Source organism: Brienomyrus brachyistius, unplaced genomic scaffold (genome assembly GCF_023856365.1).
Source record: "Brienomyrus brachyistius isolate T26 unplaced genomic scaffold, BBRACH_0.4 scaffold54, whole genome shotgun sequence".
In the NCBI taxonomy this organism is placed as follows: domain Eukaryota; kingdom Metazoa; phylum Chordata; class Actinopteri; order Osteoglossiformes; family Mormyridae; genus Brienomyrus; species Brienomyrus brachyistius.
In genome coordinates, this window is record NW_026042329.1 from 1,360,123 (window position 1) to 1,376,974 (window position 16,852).

Consider the following 16,852-nt stretch of genomic DNA (forward strand, 5'->3'; position numbering starts at 1 on the left):
GATGTCATTTCAAGAGCCGGAACCTGAAAGTTTCACGTCAAAAGCGCCATTTTTTATCTTTTTTTTTTTTTACAGTTTGGCGTCTTACTGTCCAGCTGCTCTGCAGCTGTGCGGGTGTGTTTTGTGCAAAAAAACTCACGCCGTTTTCACCATGATTCACGAACAGAGTGGTGGCTCCTGTGCCAAGAATTTGCGTTAAAGTATCTCTGACCCGACTAGCCTGTTTGAAAGGCGTGTGATGAAGCCTGGCTGTTTTACTGTAGGATTTTTCACGGAAATTGCGATACATCAGCGTAAAGAATAGGCTGTTCCTATCTAGAGCTGTTGTAAGGGCCTCTTACGCTTCCTATTGTTTCCTGTAGAAAGAGGCATCTGGGACAAGCTGAGTGTTTATAATAGCATACACAGAGCCTACACCAATCTTACTAGTCTCTGCAGCATCTATTGTGTAGATGCCATGTTCATTCTCGGGGTAGCGACTCTTATTTTGGCCTTCTGTGGACGCCACAAGCCAGGCCCCTTAGCATTCCGTGGTCTTTCAAGTTCAATGAAAGGCGTTTCCATGGACGCAGAACCCCCTGGAGACCTTCTAAGTAGATACATATTTTTTCTTCAGAGGGAGAACGCATCGCAGGGGGTAGAGTCATGGGGGTCTGTTAGCTGTCAGCCCTCATGGCCCAAGGCTACACTGCTGCCTTATGAGGATATAAGCGATGGGAGAAAGAATGGAACAGAACCAGGTGATCCCATTGGTGATGATCTTCTTGGGTGTCCCCATATGGACAACTGCTGAAACATGTAACCTCTGACACAATCTAGAAAACGATGGTGACGTGTTCCCGTTTTACAAGGTGTGACCTCATTGCATATACCGTCATATGACGCACGGGGGAGTTAATTTCTTGAGTGCCGTAAAAAAAAAAGGGTTTACGACCCCTGCTATCTGAGCTCTGGTCCTGGTGTAGCGGCTCTGGGCTCGGTCCCTCAGGTATGATTCCTGTCCGGCTAAGTAGGAGCAGGTCAACCTGCTGAAGAAAGAGCAAAAAAAAAGCGATTACAGGCAGATGGCTGCTCACGTGAGTTTATTTGACAGCTTTGACTGATTCCGGCTTGAACAGAGGTGGGTCTGGCTGATCTCTGTCATCGCCCAGCCTAGAACCAGTCGGCATTTCCCTCATTTCCACTATGTTATGTTTCAGCATATTCTGCCGTGTTCCAGCATGTTCCAAAATATTGTCATTTTCCAATGTGTTACATTACAGCCGCAAATGGCCTATTAATTTGGGTTTACTGGATATTTCATGACATTTATCATTTTTGATGAATGTCGCAGTTTCTCTTTATGACTATGCATGGCTCTTGCATGTATCGCAGGGGTGGCAAATGGGACCACATCACTTGGTGAGTAATCAGTCAGGGACTTTATGTGGGGGGGGGGGGGGGGGGCATGCTGCAAAATGAAAGCATGTTGGCTCACAGCTGGTTGTGGGGCCATCGGATTTGGGGTCCAGATTAGCAAAAACCGACAGCAAGACCTCATTCTTAAGTCTAGAGATGGCAAGGTGAACACGTATGATGTATAACAATGTATAATGTATGAGTATGAAGTGCATATATTTCCAAACGCACCCCATCTGAGATGCACCCCTGTCTCATGCCCTGTGCTGCTTGGAATAACCCCCAACCCCCTTGATTCTGACCAGAATAAGTATTTAAAAGATATAGGGATGTCATTCCACATCCCTTTATTACTGAGATGGCTTTATTTATTAATAAAAGTGTGGAGCATGCATGCTGCATTGTGCACAGGCGTGATGAAATGGCCCGGTTCTCAGCCCCAGGAGCTCTGACTGTCCAGATGCCAAACTAACGCTTGTTTTTATTCTCAGCTACACATTATTGTGCTTTGAAGAGGGTCAGGCGGCATGTTTGTATGTTTTGCTTCTAAGCGGTGTTTTATTTCTCTGGCCTTCACCATGACGGGGGTTGGTGGGGGGTGGGGGGTGGTGGATTCTTTCAGGAGCGTGACTCCTTTTGATTATGCTCCCTGCACCCCCCAGAACGATGACATCATCAGTCATAAAGCATGTATTAGCTTTTCCTATAAATGTTTCAAGTGAACAGAACCCCGCTGATACGTGTCACAAATTTACTCCCCCGAAATGAGCCGCTCTGGAGTGACGAGCGTTTCCATAACTACACATCCTGTTGCCGAAATACACTCTCTGCCACGATGAGCAAAGGCGGCGAAATGGGGGAAATATTACAACTTTAAACAGCTACGCTTGGGCTATAAGTGAAAGGTTTTTTTTTATTATTATTTTATAAAGTCCTTTAGGAGCTAAAATAATTGGATATGTAATATTTTGTGCCTTGCAATTATTTTCCAACATACACCTTCAAGATCTGAGAAGAATATTTGGTATTCTGTTGTGTTTGTATTTGTACATAGTTCTCAAACACTTTCTTTTCTCCAGTGACGTAACAGTGCTTATTTTATCACATTAGCTTTAGCATTAATGGGGGGGGCAAGTCATGGAGTCTCTCTAAAATCAGCTTTTGAGATAAATGGACAGCGGTTGGTTTTCCCCTCGTTGTGGTCTGTCATCAGCGGCAGGTCTCCTGGCAATTAGGGAGCCGCTGTTGTACCATAGGGTGTGGGTGAACAACTGGAATTCTTATGGAACGATGTCCCTCCATGTGCTCTTTCTCCAGTTTTGGGAGGAATGCCTAGTGTCCGAAGGAAACCCTGGGAGCACTGAGAGGAGGCCCATCCTCCATGGAGCCAAGAGCTCCAATCTGAGCGATAATCATAAGGGGCTGTTTAGATGGTGGATGTTGCAGTTGGCATGTCCCTCAACACACTCCTGGCCTTTTCTGTGTCCTCCACACAAATTCATGTCATGTTATAGTATTTGTAATTGTTGTGTTTATTATATAAACTTAGGAGACGTATCTTTGAGAAAGCTGGGTCAGACAGTCTGTGGAGTGATTGGGGTTCAGGGCCCAACAATGAAAAGTAACCAAGGGATTTGAACCAGCAACCTTCCAAACACAGGCAGAGCACCTAAACCTGCTGAGCCACACACCCCCACAATGGATCCCTGCACCATTGTTTTCATGCACCACCGCTGTCCTAGTAGTTTATCGATGGGGGGGTATTAAAGCGTCAGTATTAAAGCGTTCTTAGCTCCCCCGCAGTTTTGTTGTCGTAGGTTTTATTCTTTCCAGAAGATGGCTTGTTTGCTTAACTACTATGAAAGCGGAACCATTTCCACTCATGAAAGGAGGACTCCTTTGGAGGTGGCGCCATGTAGGTGGGGGGGCTAGATAAGTAGGCTCTCATAGGGGTCGGGGGGAGGGAACACTGCACTTTGATTAGCATCAGCCCACATTAAAAAACGCTCAGGAACATTTATTTAGTTTGGCGATGGAGCAAACGGGGGCAGGGGGGTGTCAGGTTGCGATGTGTCTTTATGGAGGTTGTTATGTGGGCTGGGGGAGGCCGTCAAAGCCAGAACTGTAGATGGGTGCTGTTCCTACTGTAAGATACCCTCCTGCCCCTCGCAGTGAGCAGCCAGGAGTATCTCCTATGATCCTTATCTTACAGTACGAAGATAACAGACACTGTCCTGGTGCCTGAACAACACCAAAGGAAGCCAGGTCAGCCTGACATCGGTCTCCCAGCAGCTTAAATAGAAATAAATTCTACATTTTTTTATTTGCAAAATCTGTTTAAATACGGGGGTGGCATGGTGGTGCAGTGGTTAGCACTGTATGGGGCAGCATGGTGGTGCAGTGGTTAGCACTGTTGCCTCACACCTCTGGGACCCGGGTTCGAGTCTCCGCCTGGGTTACATGAGTGTGGAGTTTGCATGTTCTCCCCATGTCATCGTGGGGTTTCCTCCAGGTACTCCGGTTTCCCCCCCACAGTCCAAAGACATGCTGAGGCTAATTGGAGTTGTTAAATTGCCCGTAGGTGTGCATGTGAGAGTGAATGGTGTGTGAGTGTGCCCTGCGATGGGCTGGCCCCCCCATCCTGGGTTGTTCCCTGCCTCGTGCCCGTTGCCTTGGAAATATTTTGGAAATATTTTTTTTAACGATGTTGCTATAAAGATGCTGATGGGATGTTTACCCTTTGTAACCACCCTCACCGCCACAGGCAAATCACCGATGGGTGTCTGATTTTTACTGCACCTTTAGCCCATTTGTGAGACACACGAAATGTAGTTACCTGACGTCAAAAATTACCCATAATGCAATGCTGGAGATTTTTGTGGGGACTTCTCCTTGCATCTGTGCTTTTTCCATTTTTCGTTGTTTTACCCGCCTACCTTTGAAGCAGCTCTGGAAAGGGCCTCCATGTTTCTAATGGGGAGGGGTGGCCATGAAGACATTCATGCACAGCTGAGAGCACGGATACTGTATATAGTCACCTGGTCTGTTCAGTCCAGTTTTTTTAGTATATTTAATTTTCACAGAGGTGTCAGAAAGCTTGTGCTTTTAAAGTAAATATTTTGTATGGGAATTGGTGGTGGTGGAGGGGGGGGGGGTTGAAATTTTCCCTAACCCCTGGAGAGGACGGTAGTTGCATAAGAATCCTGGGAAATAGTCTATAAATGTTACACCCCCCCCCAGGTTATATTATATCAGCCCGTCTCTTTGCAGCTAAGTAGGTCTGTTGGGAGGAGTTGCGGAGACCTGGGGGGTGAGGAACACTAGGCATGCCGAGTGCTGAAACCGCGGGACACATTCAGGAACATTCACATCCACTTTCTTTTCTCCAGTTGTGTAACTTTGTCCCGTCAGTCAGTCTTTGGAGCCCTCGGAATGTCCTTCTCTGTGGTTCTGCGACGGGGAGTCTGCCCAAGTGAGAAGGTCCTCGCACAAAGTGTGGTAAACTTCTCAGTGCTTTGTGCTAATTGTCCCCGACCTTCATTTTCCACATGGTGTAAACATCAGGGGCATATACAGGGTCGGGACACCGGGGCATTGCCCCTAGGTGAAAGCTGATTGGTCCGTTCCCCGTCACTCATTGATTTGAAACATATCATTGGCTGACGACAAGATTGACCCCTCTGTATGAATTATAACCCTTCTTCTACCCCCTCCCGCCCCCCCCGCCCAACCTTAAAACAATCCTAGTATCACCCCTGGAGAAAAGTAATTTACAGGAAAGGTTATTTTCATCCCCTTTGACGGGGGGTGGGGTGAGATGTCATCGGTTGCTATGTACACAAAACAGCTGCCCCCCCCCCCCCCCCCCCCCCCACCGGCAGGGACAGCTTGCCTCTCGTGCCAGCTCTGATCACGTACGTGTCACATGGATTCACGCCCGGGCTGACCACGGCTGGCTCCATCACCTCTGATGAGGGCCAGGAAAACGCAAAAGGGTTCGGCCAAACGGCATTCCAAATCGCGTTTGCCTCTGCACGCTCCGAGCGCATGCTTCGCATGCTTCTGGAAATTTCCGCACCACTGGCGCTCTCGCATTATGCAAGAAGTATTTTTAATTAAGGTTGAAATTCCCGCTGAGGTGTAACTCTTAGCAGCGCTGGCTAGCCCCATTCCCCATTCCAGCGTGCGGGCTAGCAGGAAACGGTGGTAAGTTCACGTACTAGGAGATGGATTCCGTTGCACCCCTGAGAAAGCTCTTCTGATGCATTGCGCAAAGATGCAGCTGTGAACGGGCTTTTAACTGCAAGTCGTGTAAACCGCTGTCCATGAAGGTGTCCGAATGTTAATTTATCCGTTAATCATTTCTGGGCGTGACGTCATTTGGAAAAACAGAGCACAGTCCGGTTTATTTTTTTTCTTCTTCAAGATATTATCTGGAAAGCAAGGATATGAAAATAAGGTCTGAGGTTGAAAGTTTGAGGTTGCCTATGGCTGTGAGGGTGGTTACGAAATATGGAGTCTTTGTTATTTTGGAGTTTCTGTTGTGTTCGGCTCTAATTGTAAGCAGTCGGTGTTTTGCAGATTTCATATTCCTGCAGTATCAGTACCCCAGATGTGGGTTGTTTTGCGGTTTCAGTTAGATGAATTGGACTTCCCGTTGCCCATCTTTGACTGTTGGCTGGACCTGCACCCCCATTGCATTCTGGGAGTTCCACAGACTCACAGAACCAAGCATGCTGCCAGCAAATAGCAATGCAGTGAATTCCCCTGCCTTCTGGGACTTATCAGGAGTTGGCGAATGACTGCGGTCAACCGTGTCAGGTGTCGCTATGCGATTCGTCAACGTGGGCAATCAGTCATAAGATGGGTGGGGCCGCGATGTCTTTGGTGCTATGCCAACACTGTGGGACAGCTCTGGGATTACAAAAGCGACGTTTGAGTAGGGGTGGCTCTTTTTGATAGTCCTCTAGGTCTGTGGTTCCATCTTCATGTTGTTGGGTGGGGGGGGGGGGGGTCTCAATCCAGCCAATTTTCATGTTGTACACAAAACCCAAGTCTTCGCCATAACTCGTGTCCAGGGGCTGCACACCAATGTTCTGTATCAAGCTCTGTGGGGTTAGGATGTCTTAAATTAGCATGTGGGTTTGTGTCGGCTGGGGGTTCCAGACAGATGAAGCTGAACAGGCTGATTCCTAGGGAAGCTATAAGATGTATTTTGTAGGTCAGGGATTGTCTGGCATGTACTAGCTGTGCCCTGAGGGGGATTTATGTGGGTGACTTAGTAGGTTCATATTAGCGAGTGTCCATGGTGATGCCCCCATCCCCCCCAAAGCTGGAGCCAAATGGACAGACCCAGACCTTTCTCCAGAAAGTGTCCCACGCCACTCTTCAGGGTCCCGGGCACAGAACAGACTGAGTTTCATACAGCATCTTCCCTGTGCATATAATGCATGTATCTTCATTGACTGTGTTAACACCCATAAAAATGTGTGGATCAAACTGGGATATGCTTATGAAGCTACTTTCAAGGTTTATTGTCAAATGTGTGGGAGGAACACGGTGAAACACTTGTGCCACAGTTGTGGAGGGGGACTGGTGCGTGGGGAGACAGTAGGACAGACAGGAGTGCAATAAGAGAATAAGCAGGGGTGTAGCTGATCTGAATATCCACGTCATGAATGCATGGACCATTCGACTGCAGATGTGGGGTCTCTCAGCCACCTGCTCCCCCTGACGGGCCTGGAATCCAGCCTTTTCTGACACCGTTCCCCTGCCACCTACAACCCCACAACGCCCTTGGCCCACCGCTTCAGGATGGGCTCCATTAGGATGTTAGGTCCGTGTTTGTAGGCTCTTGGCTTGCTGGAATGTGTGACCTTTTCTTAAAAAAAAAATAGGGCCAGGCAGGTACAGCTGATTTACGTATTTGGGGGGGGGGGGGGGGAGGGGGGTGAATGAAAGTCATTTGATGGGGACCAATGCAGTGGTTTCTATGACCGTGTACTTAACAGCGTAAGAAATACGCTTCCAATTTTGGAGATGCTGAAGTGGCCTTTTCTGCTAACCAGCCAACTAGCTACCAAAGTTGAACGCAAACCTTGATCCTTCAGTCATTGTCTCTCCTGGAACCAGCGCAGTGCTGATCTCTCTTAGCTGCATCTACCTACATCTTCGCAATCCACCAAACATGATCGTGGATCATGTGCTCATCAGCTGCTGTGGACCTCAAAACAATCCTCCCGACTTTCTGTTCCTCGCTTCACTGACCTGGCTTCACGTCACGTCATAAAACAAGCCTGTTTACATATCATCAGAGAGAAAAAAAATGTCCTCTGGTCCTCCTAAGTTAAAAGCTGTGGAAAAACTAGCATAGTGAGAGAGACCATTTTTCGATTTTTAAAGGGTGGCTCTTGGCAGCCCGTAGCTCATTAGCTATATCGCCAGACCACCCACGTCTTTTAAATTGATGGATAATGGTGGTATCTTAACACATGCTTCAGATTTGACAGAAGACTCAGATTTGGGGTGTTTCTCAATACCAAGAACACAAAAATTGTACTTGTGGTCTTGACAAGACCGGTCTTAGTAACTTGTCTCCTAAGAATGAACTTGGGCGCAATGAATCATGGGATTGGTCTCGTTTGGTGAGGATGCAATGTATCCTTGAAATTTGGGCGCGGGGCAAGAACATTATCCACAGATTTTTACTGTCCTCTGTACTTCTGTTCTTGAATATTGGAACTGGTCTTCGGTATTGGAAGATGATTGTGGAGGGAGGCAGATGTGGGTATAAGGTACCTATGGGTGCAGGTGTGATTCTGCCAGTGGCAGGAGAGATTCTTGGATTTTTTCAATGTGGAGGACATGAGAAGGGGCATAATTTATATGAAGGGGTGAACCTTATTTTTAGCCAATGATATGCTTTGAATCGGTGAGTGACAGGGGAGAGGGCCAGTCAGCTTTCAGCTGGGGCCAGTGCTTCTGTGGCCCCGTCGTTGTATAGTACTCGATCAGCAGTAATCTGATTCTGATCCCAGAACAGTGCACACTAATCATTGTGGCCTGAAGCAGTCCATGCACCAATGTCGGGCCTCTTCCCAGTAGATCTGGCCGTTATAGCTGGCCCGTGTCACTGTAGTTCGCTTACAGGAAAGCTGGCGTTATTTCCTGGTGTAGTAAAAATCCCAAAAAAAGATCTCCATGAGTGCAGGAGTTTATTTCAGGTGCAAGGCAGGAGACGTGTCCAATTTTTCAAAGACCACGTAAAATCCAGCTGCCCTCCCAGCGGCCTTTGCAGATCTAGCACGGAACGTGCAAGAATACCATTCTGGTCAAATCTAACAGGGTTTTTCTGACAATAATTAGTCAATAATAGGAGGATCAGCGGTCCTGGCCTTCACGCTAGCTGTTGGTTTGTTTGGGGGCCCCCACTCAGAAAGCCACTTTGGGTTTCCCCCCTAATGTAGAGACTGCTGGTGGTCAACAAGGGACCAAACATCAGGGACCCCTTGTAAATGTGTCACATGATTTAAAAAAAAAATGGCTAGTGAGTAGAATCGGAAGACCGTAGCTAGCTACCCGGTTAGCAGAACATGCTGCCTCGACGTCTCCTCAGTAATGAACACATTTGTTTAATATTTGGTGTAGTGACTGTGGGCAACAGGAAGCTACTTCAAACCCTGGGGGGCCCTGTGCAAATGCTTGGTTTGAGTGGTACTGAGAAAGGCCCATCGTGCTAAGGAGAAATCTTCACGGACCTGCAGGGGAGGTTCAATAAATCTATCCTTTCATAGCAGTGAGCCACACACAGCGAAGCGCTGATGTAACAGACCTGGAGGTGGGGTGAGTTCAGTCATGCGCCTCTTGTTTTCATTTAGAGTTTAAACCCTGCAGTCAGTGGGAGAGCCTCAGTGGGGGGGGGGGGTGTCTGCTAGATTTTCATTACAGCACAGCATGTATTGCATTTGCAGACTCACACATCCACTTTTTTTTCATTATCTGTATGACATGCATGCAGCCAGATATGGAGTAAAACTCTAAGGTTAAGTATTGTGCTTGAGTCTGGACGGTTAGGCTGTGAGTGGCTCGACCACCGTTGCTATGCCGACACCTGAGGATTATGGGTCAGACACTTGGTCTGTAAATGTTCATCTGGTTTATGGGGTTGGGGTTAGGGAAGGAGAATCGGAATCCGTTCTGTGGCTGTAGATGGGAGGTAATAACAATCTGCCCAACCTCTCTGGCCACAGGTGCTGGAGCCACTGTTGTTATGTTTTAGGGTTTCTGGCCTCGGAGATGAGGGAGTGCAATTGCTTTTTTAATTCAAACTGACCCCAGGGAGCCTGACATCCCCCCCTTCCCCTGACACCAGACGTCTGAAACATGCCGGACGTGTGCAACGTCTTTTCCAAACATCTTACTTCTCAGATTCCATCTGACTGAAAAACACTTGCAGAACTTACAAATAAAAAAATAAAAAACAATTAAAAAAAAACATCGATCAATGCACTTGACTCGATCTTCAGTACCATGCTTTAAATCTAGGGGGCGATCTTCAGTACCATGCTTTAAATCTAGGGGGCGATCTTCAGTACCATGCTTTAAATCTAGGCGGTGATCTTCAGTACCATGCTTTAAATCTAGGCGGTGATCTTCAGTACCATGCTTTAAATCTAGGGGGCGATCTTCAGTACCATGCTTTAAATCTAGGCGGTGATCTTCAGTACCATGCTTTAACTCTAGGGGGCGATCTTCAGTACCATGCTTTAACTCTAGGGGGCGATCTTCAGCTCTAAGCTCATGTTTCATTGGCCAGGCTCTCAGCGCCATATAGTGCTACTGTGCTCAGTCCATGAGAGATCCACATGAGATTGCAGAATCATAAATTAATCAAACCCCCCCCCCCACACACACACACACATTCCTGTTGTTGCATTCTGGTGTGTGCCCCCCCCCCCCACTGTGCCGGCGTCAACAGGACCAGGTCTGAATGAGGCCCCCATCCACATTTCGTCATGTACAGAACCCTATGCACACGGGGCTGAGTTGCAGGTGTGGGTTGGGGTCGTTGGTCCGAGGGGTTTCCAGCACCTTCCTGCTCAAACAAGATCTCAGCTGTCTAATTAATTCCAACACCTGGGCTGTCTGCTGTGAATTAGGGCTCAGAACTGGAGAAGAGAGTCACAGACCTTTCCGGGTTTCAATGTCTCTTGGAAAAGCTCAGTCCCTGCTCTGAGCATCTCTGGACTGTTCCGGAAGAGTGCTGTCGTCTGGGGAATATAGGGCCTGGTGTCCTACTTCCTGCCAAGATGTCCGTGAATGAGTTTCTGAAACTCATAAAAAAAAAACAATGAAATCATTACTGGGCTTTTCACCTTCTTAGCAGATTATATCCTCAAAAATTTGTTTTATTGTGATTCCCGTCACTCTTTATTGTCGTGCCTGGATGTATACTGTGAGAGTTAAACTTCAGGATGAGGCCAATCCCACAATCCTCTGTGCCGCGTCCCTGATCTCTATGCCACCTGCTGTCCTTCAGATCAACCCAAGGTTCAATCTGCGGTTTTGGGCCTTATGAACTGTTTTCCCGTAATTGTTTGATCTTATTTGACACAGCTGTCTATAAAAGCACGGTTCTCATGGCCCGTTTGCCTTTGCTGGACTTAAAATAATTCAGACCAAATTGCTTTTCAGAGAGAAGCCAGTTTCACTGTAAAAGCACTTCTGTGTGTTGGAAATCGCAGCTTCCTCGGTGGTTATTGTCTCCTTCCATCCTGCATGTTTTTTTTAATGTTTTATTGTTGCTTTTTCTTCTGTTTTTGGTTAACCTTTAAGCAGTATGTTTGGTAGGCCTCAGTAAATCGCCCATTAAGAGTTCCTGTCTAAGTGGGTGGTTTGAGAGCGATAAAGACGTGCTTTTGTCTCGAGGGGAATTAGTGATTTGTGCTCTCACCAAGAAACGAGAGAGATCTGAGTTGCCTGTTTTTTTCGTTTGTTTGTTTATGACCGCGGGAGGAACGATCATCGTTTCTTGGTCATAACCTCCTGTTTGAATGGCTTCCTATGTCGGTCTCAAGCATAGCAGTGCATGGGGTCCATTGTAAGGTTGTTTGAAGGTCAACCTGTGATCAAAATATTTGCAGTTTAAATACCTGGATGGAAGCTTCAGTTGTACCTTTGAGTCGGTTGGTCAATTGCGTTGTGGTGGTGATGTAAGGCTTGGCAGGTTAGGTCTCAGGTTGGCAGATTGGAAGGTTGCTGGTTCAAAGCCTGTGCTCGGCAGAGTAACCAGATCTCCTTTAGGCACTTGAGCAATGCCCATAACTCCTGAAAAACACTTCAGTGGCTGGCCCTGTGCTCAGACCGCAAGCTTTACTCCCACCTCTATGTTAGGAACCATTTCTAATGTACCTGTTGTATAAATGGCAAATAGAGCTTCATTTCAGCAACTGAATAAGCTTCTTTAAGTATCCAAAATTTAATCATAAATACAACATGTGAAAGCTTGTTGTAACACTGTAGTGTGGCATCGACCTTTGACCTTAAAGGTGGGGTGACCTTTGACCTTAAAGGTGATCGCATTATTTCTGCTGTGAGGTTTTGGACACGCCATGCCGACTCCTCCACGTTTCACATTGCAGGGATCCAGGAGGGGACCCAGTGCACGAAATGCCGAAATGAGTGGGCACTGAAGACGGCCATTGTTCTGCTCTATGTCCTGTGTGCCCTTCTGACCATCGCTGTGGCCATCCTCGGATACAAAGGTGAGGTACACGTCCTCCTGCCCCGGCCATGAAAACTGAGATGCCATGTATGTTCATGATGTCTGCTACATGTTTGTGCCCATTAGGCAACCATGCCGTGATTTTAGGTGCGGGGGGCATAAGAGGGATCATAAAATTCATACAGAGAGGCCGACCTCATCATTAGCCAGTGATATATTTGGAACCAGTGAATGGCAAGGGAGAGGGAACTCCAGCAGCCAATCAGATTTCAGCTGGGGTCAGTGCGCATGTGGTTCCGCCCCTATATATTTCCCTGGGAGCAGCATATGAACATGGTGCATTAAGTATGTCTGGTAGAAATGTGATATTATTTTCTTCTTACAAATATCGCCGGTTTAAATACACCACGACTGACTCTGAAAACAGTAACGGGCCGCAGTAACGGATCACTGGCAGCAGAAATGTCCAACATAAGCAACCGATGCATAATTCAACATAAATATTCGGTTACTGGAAATATGATGGTCCTCATTTAACCGCTTGTGACATCAGTCTGAAAATAATGGATGTTCTCCTTTTGCGATAAACCCGACTAAAACAACAAAATGACCTAAATCACTTATGTGAAATTATTTGTTGAAATCTACATACAGGCAGTTCTCAACTGACGTAAGCAATCCATTCCACAAACTTTAACATAAGGCAAAATTTTCAGAGGCGGATAGAGCTTCCTATACCATTCTTATAGCAAAAAACATAGAAATATACTAGTAGTATGTACTAAAGAATAAGTATTAAATAAATGAAAAGGTAAAGTATAAATTTACTTACAGCTTTTTCTTGCCTTTTTGCGTTTGTGCTTTGCGTTAGTAAACTCCATGTATCTCAGATATTTTTTGCATAACTTGCTTTAATGTAAGTCGAAAGTTTTTTGACAAGGGCGTGTTAGTACCAGAAGGTGTGTATAACTTTGTGTCTGTTATACGGTCAAACCGGCAGCGAGTCAAGCCGAGTCACAGGTGGTTAAAGTGGCTGGTTAACACAAAAGATACAAAGATGAATTGGTTAAACCAGTTAGTGACTGACCGCGGGTTGTGAGATTTCACCCATCATCAAGTCCCGCTGGACTGTACCAGGAGAGCATTCCTTACTCACCTGATGTTAATACAAGAACTGAAAAGTAGAAGCCATTTGCCAAAGGCGACGGAAAGTTACAGTGCCAGAGCCCAGCTCCAAGGACAAGCCTGTTTTCGGGATGAAACTCTGCAGACTCCTATAAATCACCCACATGAGCACAATCACATTAATGCTGCTGGCCTGCTGTCCATTACCTCTGCATTCCTGTGCTTTATCAAAAATGGTTATCAGGATGTATCATTTTAAAGCCATGTTCATTATGTGTGATTTTCAGTGTTCTTTTTTTATAGAATCTGCTTCCCTCCCTGCTCCGACCAGGCAGATGATTCATGATTGTTTAATTTTGTCCCTGATTATGTGTGACTGGTTTCTTAGAAGTTATGCTTAAACCAGTCTCACAACTGCTGGCCTCAGCTCGTGCAGTTATAGACCTTTACCCTACTCAGAAAAGTTATGATAAAAATAAAAATCAGTCTCGCAAGATTTAAATAGTCGTGTTTATTTTGCATTAAGAAGACTTTCTTACTTGGTGACACACATTTGGATTCAGAAATTTGTACCATTGTTCTTTTTAATGTCTGCTGAACAGATAGTAGACAGAAATACTCCGTGTTTGTGTTCATGTAAAGCTGGCATTTTTTGGACACCTAAAGTTGAAGTGGTCCTAACTACTCCATGAGTATGTACCATTGTTTGTAGAGTAGGCTCTGGGTTGGCAGTCAGCTCTAATGTTTCCCTTTGTGGATTTAACATTGGCCCTATGGGATCACATGATTGCCTCACAAATAGAGCCTGAACCAATTAAAGTCAGAACAAATATTCTTGGAAATTCTAACCAATCACGTGGCTCGTTTCCCACACATGAAAAACAAAAACTTCCGACATGCCCCCTCCCTCCAAAAACACGAGTCTGATTTTTGCTACCCCCCCAGCAGCTCAACCCCTCAATATAATTATTTTAAACGACTAGTATCATGCCCTCCCCCCCCACCCGACTCCATGGTTATCCTTCTTAACCGGATTCACCATAATCTCTTTCGTCCATCCTCAGGTTTCCAAAAATAGCCCCCACCCACTCCAAAAGTCTTGTGAGCTGAATTGGACTCGTTTGGACTGAACCATGTGTTCTGATTGTTTCCAGCTCATAGACTCGGCCTGTGACTGTCTGGAGGGGACAGAACATTCTAGTAATATTGTTTTAAATGGTTCCCATATGCTCTTGAGGCAGTTAAGTTGATATCCCCATGCTTCCCCCCCCGTCTTGATTCTTTCGTTATTTGTTTGCATTTTTCCGTGCCTCGACTCTCGCCGGTATGTGTTTGATATTGCAGTTCGTAAATATTTCGGCGACGCTGCCCAGGTTGTTGGAAGCTCTGAAGCCTGTTTGTCACACTGTTGATGGTTTTCATGCAGTCCTAATGCGGACCAGATGAGTTGTGAACCCAGTGTAGCTCCAGCAGGATCCACTCATGCAGATTTTATGGCCAGGGAGTAATTTGCTGCCCAGGCAACGGCACGTCAAACCCCTGCACAGATGTGTTCGAGTCGTCCTGTGCTGTTTCTGCTGATGTTGTACACCATCCAGGATTGAATTGAGAACGGCCCTGAAATTTCAGTTCAGTTAGTGAATTTGCATTGAATTTGAATTGTGACAAGCATTTCTACTGTGAAACACATGTAACGATATGGAACACGTCATTATTTGAACTTCAGTCACCAAATCTTAAAAATGAAGAGTAATAGTATTATTCTAAACAACTACTGTTTCGGGACTAGACCATTATGTGCATAATACACTTCTGGTGCACAGTTGTTGTCTGTAAATCACAAAGTCTAGGAAAAATCTTTCCAAAATTCCCCTGCTATGTCCAATCTGTGGAAAAATTTTGGGGATTACACAAAAGGTGAGTCCCATATTATTTGTAAAACCTGCATTGCGGGGTTTAAATGTAGTGGAAGAACCACAAACTTGACTAAACAGACTAAATCTAAAGACTAAATCTAAAGAATGTTAATCATGATAAGGACATTAGCAGTGTGCGAATGCAACTGTAAACTGTTGATAAGTAAATTTACATTTCTGAATTAAAACATTGTAGAAAAAAGACATTCTGCATTCTGTTATTTTAACAGTTGGTAATTCTGAAAATGTACAAATAATAGAGATGATTATTACATACGCGTTTTTATATTTTTTGTTTCGCAAACCAATTTGTGTGTTACTGTATTGTATCATGATGTGGTTTGCGTTGCTCAATGCCTGACGATATACAGCTCTAATATACATAGTATAGACGCAGTGTTCAACAATTCAGTTTAATATTTCAGTATGAATCACATATTAATGTGATTCGTACGGAAATATACAAATTATATAGCATATAAATGTTAAGATACAAAGCATATAAAATGTTATGATATAAAGTGCCACTTATAGAATAAATTATTGAAGCACATTTATTCCATAGAAAAAATTAATCAAATTTGTATACCATGACAGATGAGCACTGCATTTCCCAGAATGCCCTGCCTTACAAAATGGAGCCAAACAATCTGAAAGCAGATTCACTCTCGGCAAAATTCAAAAGCCTGTATCGTTCTCCCCATAAGTCTACACTGGCTAGTGACTACTTCGGTTCTAGGAGATCACAGACTGCAACATGGTAACGCCACCCTCTTGGAATAGCCAGTTAAAGATGCTGATGTCGGTACTTAACATTCCCACTACTGTCCTTGCGCAGCTCCAGTGCCCTGTTCAGAGCCATCCGTTGAATATAAAATCATACAGACTCAGGCTCAGAACACATACAAGAACTATGTGTGGTACTGGAGCTCTCAGAGGAGGCAACAGACAGGTGTCAGGCAGAAGAAGTGGTACCTCCAGCTTGGTATCTCCTTGTGTTCGAGGTTTAAGGCATGCAGCAAAAAAAAAAAAACAGACGACTGGCAACAACATACCGGAATCCATTCTCCAAAACTCCACTGAAAAGCATCTTGCAAAATTTGAAGACATGTAATGCTTCCAGAGGCTTTCTACTCTTGACCCAAGATTCAAACTAGATGATGTATTAGTGAAGAGCTTAACGCCATAAAGGATCCTTTTATAGGAAATATTGAAAGTCTCCCCCTAAAACTGACCAGCTTTAACGACTGCAGTGCCCAACCAAGGAAACGTCCCAAACGCTTTCTGTACACGGAAAGTCAAATCAGTCCCTCACCTTGCGCCAAGGGTTCACATAATGTACCACAATGTCACAATACCCTTTAGCCTGCTGAGCCGGTCAGGAAAGAGCTCGCTCAACTTGTCTGTAAGTACCTTGCTCTACCAGCTTTCTCAGAGAATCTTCAGTGTAGCAGGAAAAAGTTTCAGGCAAGACCATTGTAATCTAAATGATACGACTTTAATTTTTTTTTTTGCTGATCAAATGTAATAATATTGAATATTAAACAATATATGTACTGGAATAAAGCATATTTAGATTTGCCGTGACGTTTAGTTTTTTGTTGTAGGGCTATGCTTGAACTGAAAGACAAAACTTATTGTTGTACACATAGGAAATTAAATAGGAGCGACTGCATGAAATGCAATTCTT

The 16,852-nt window shown here is 45.2% G+C and overlaps 1 protein-coding gene across 1 annotated transcript in view; it reads left to right on the plus strand.

The window, feature by feature from the left end:
• Positions 1 to 16,852, plus strand: part of colec12 (collectin sub-family member 12) — a 48,593-nt gene that overhangs the window by 21,236 nt on the left and 10,505 nt on the right. The window contains exon 3 of the mRNA XM_049000888.1: positions 12,039 to 12,161. Coding sequence (XP_048856845.1) covers positions 12,039 to 12,161 — 123 coding nt within the window. The remainder of the gene's footprint in view (positions 1 to 12,038; positions 12,162 to 16,852) is intronic.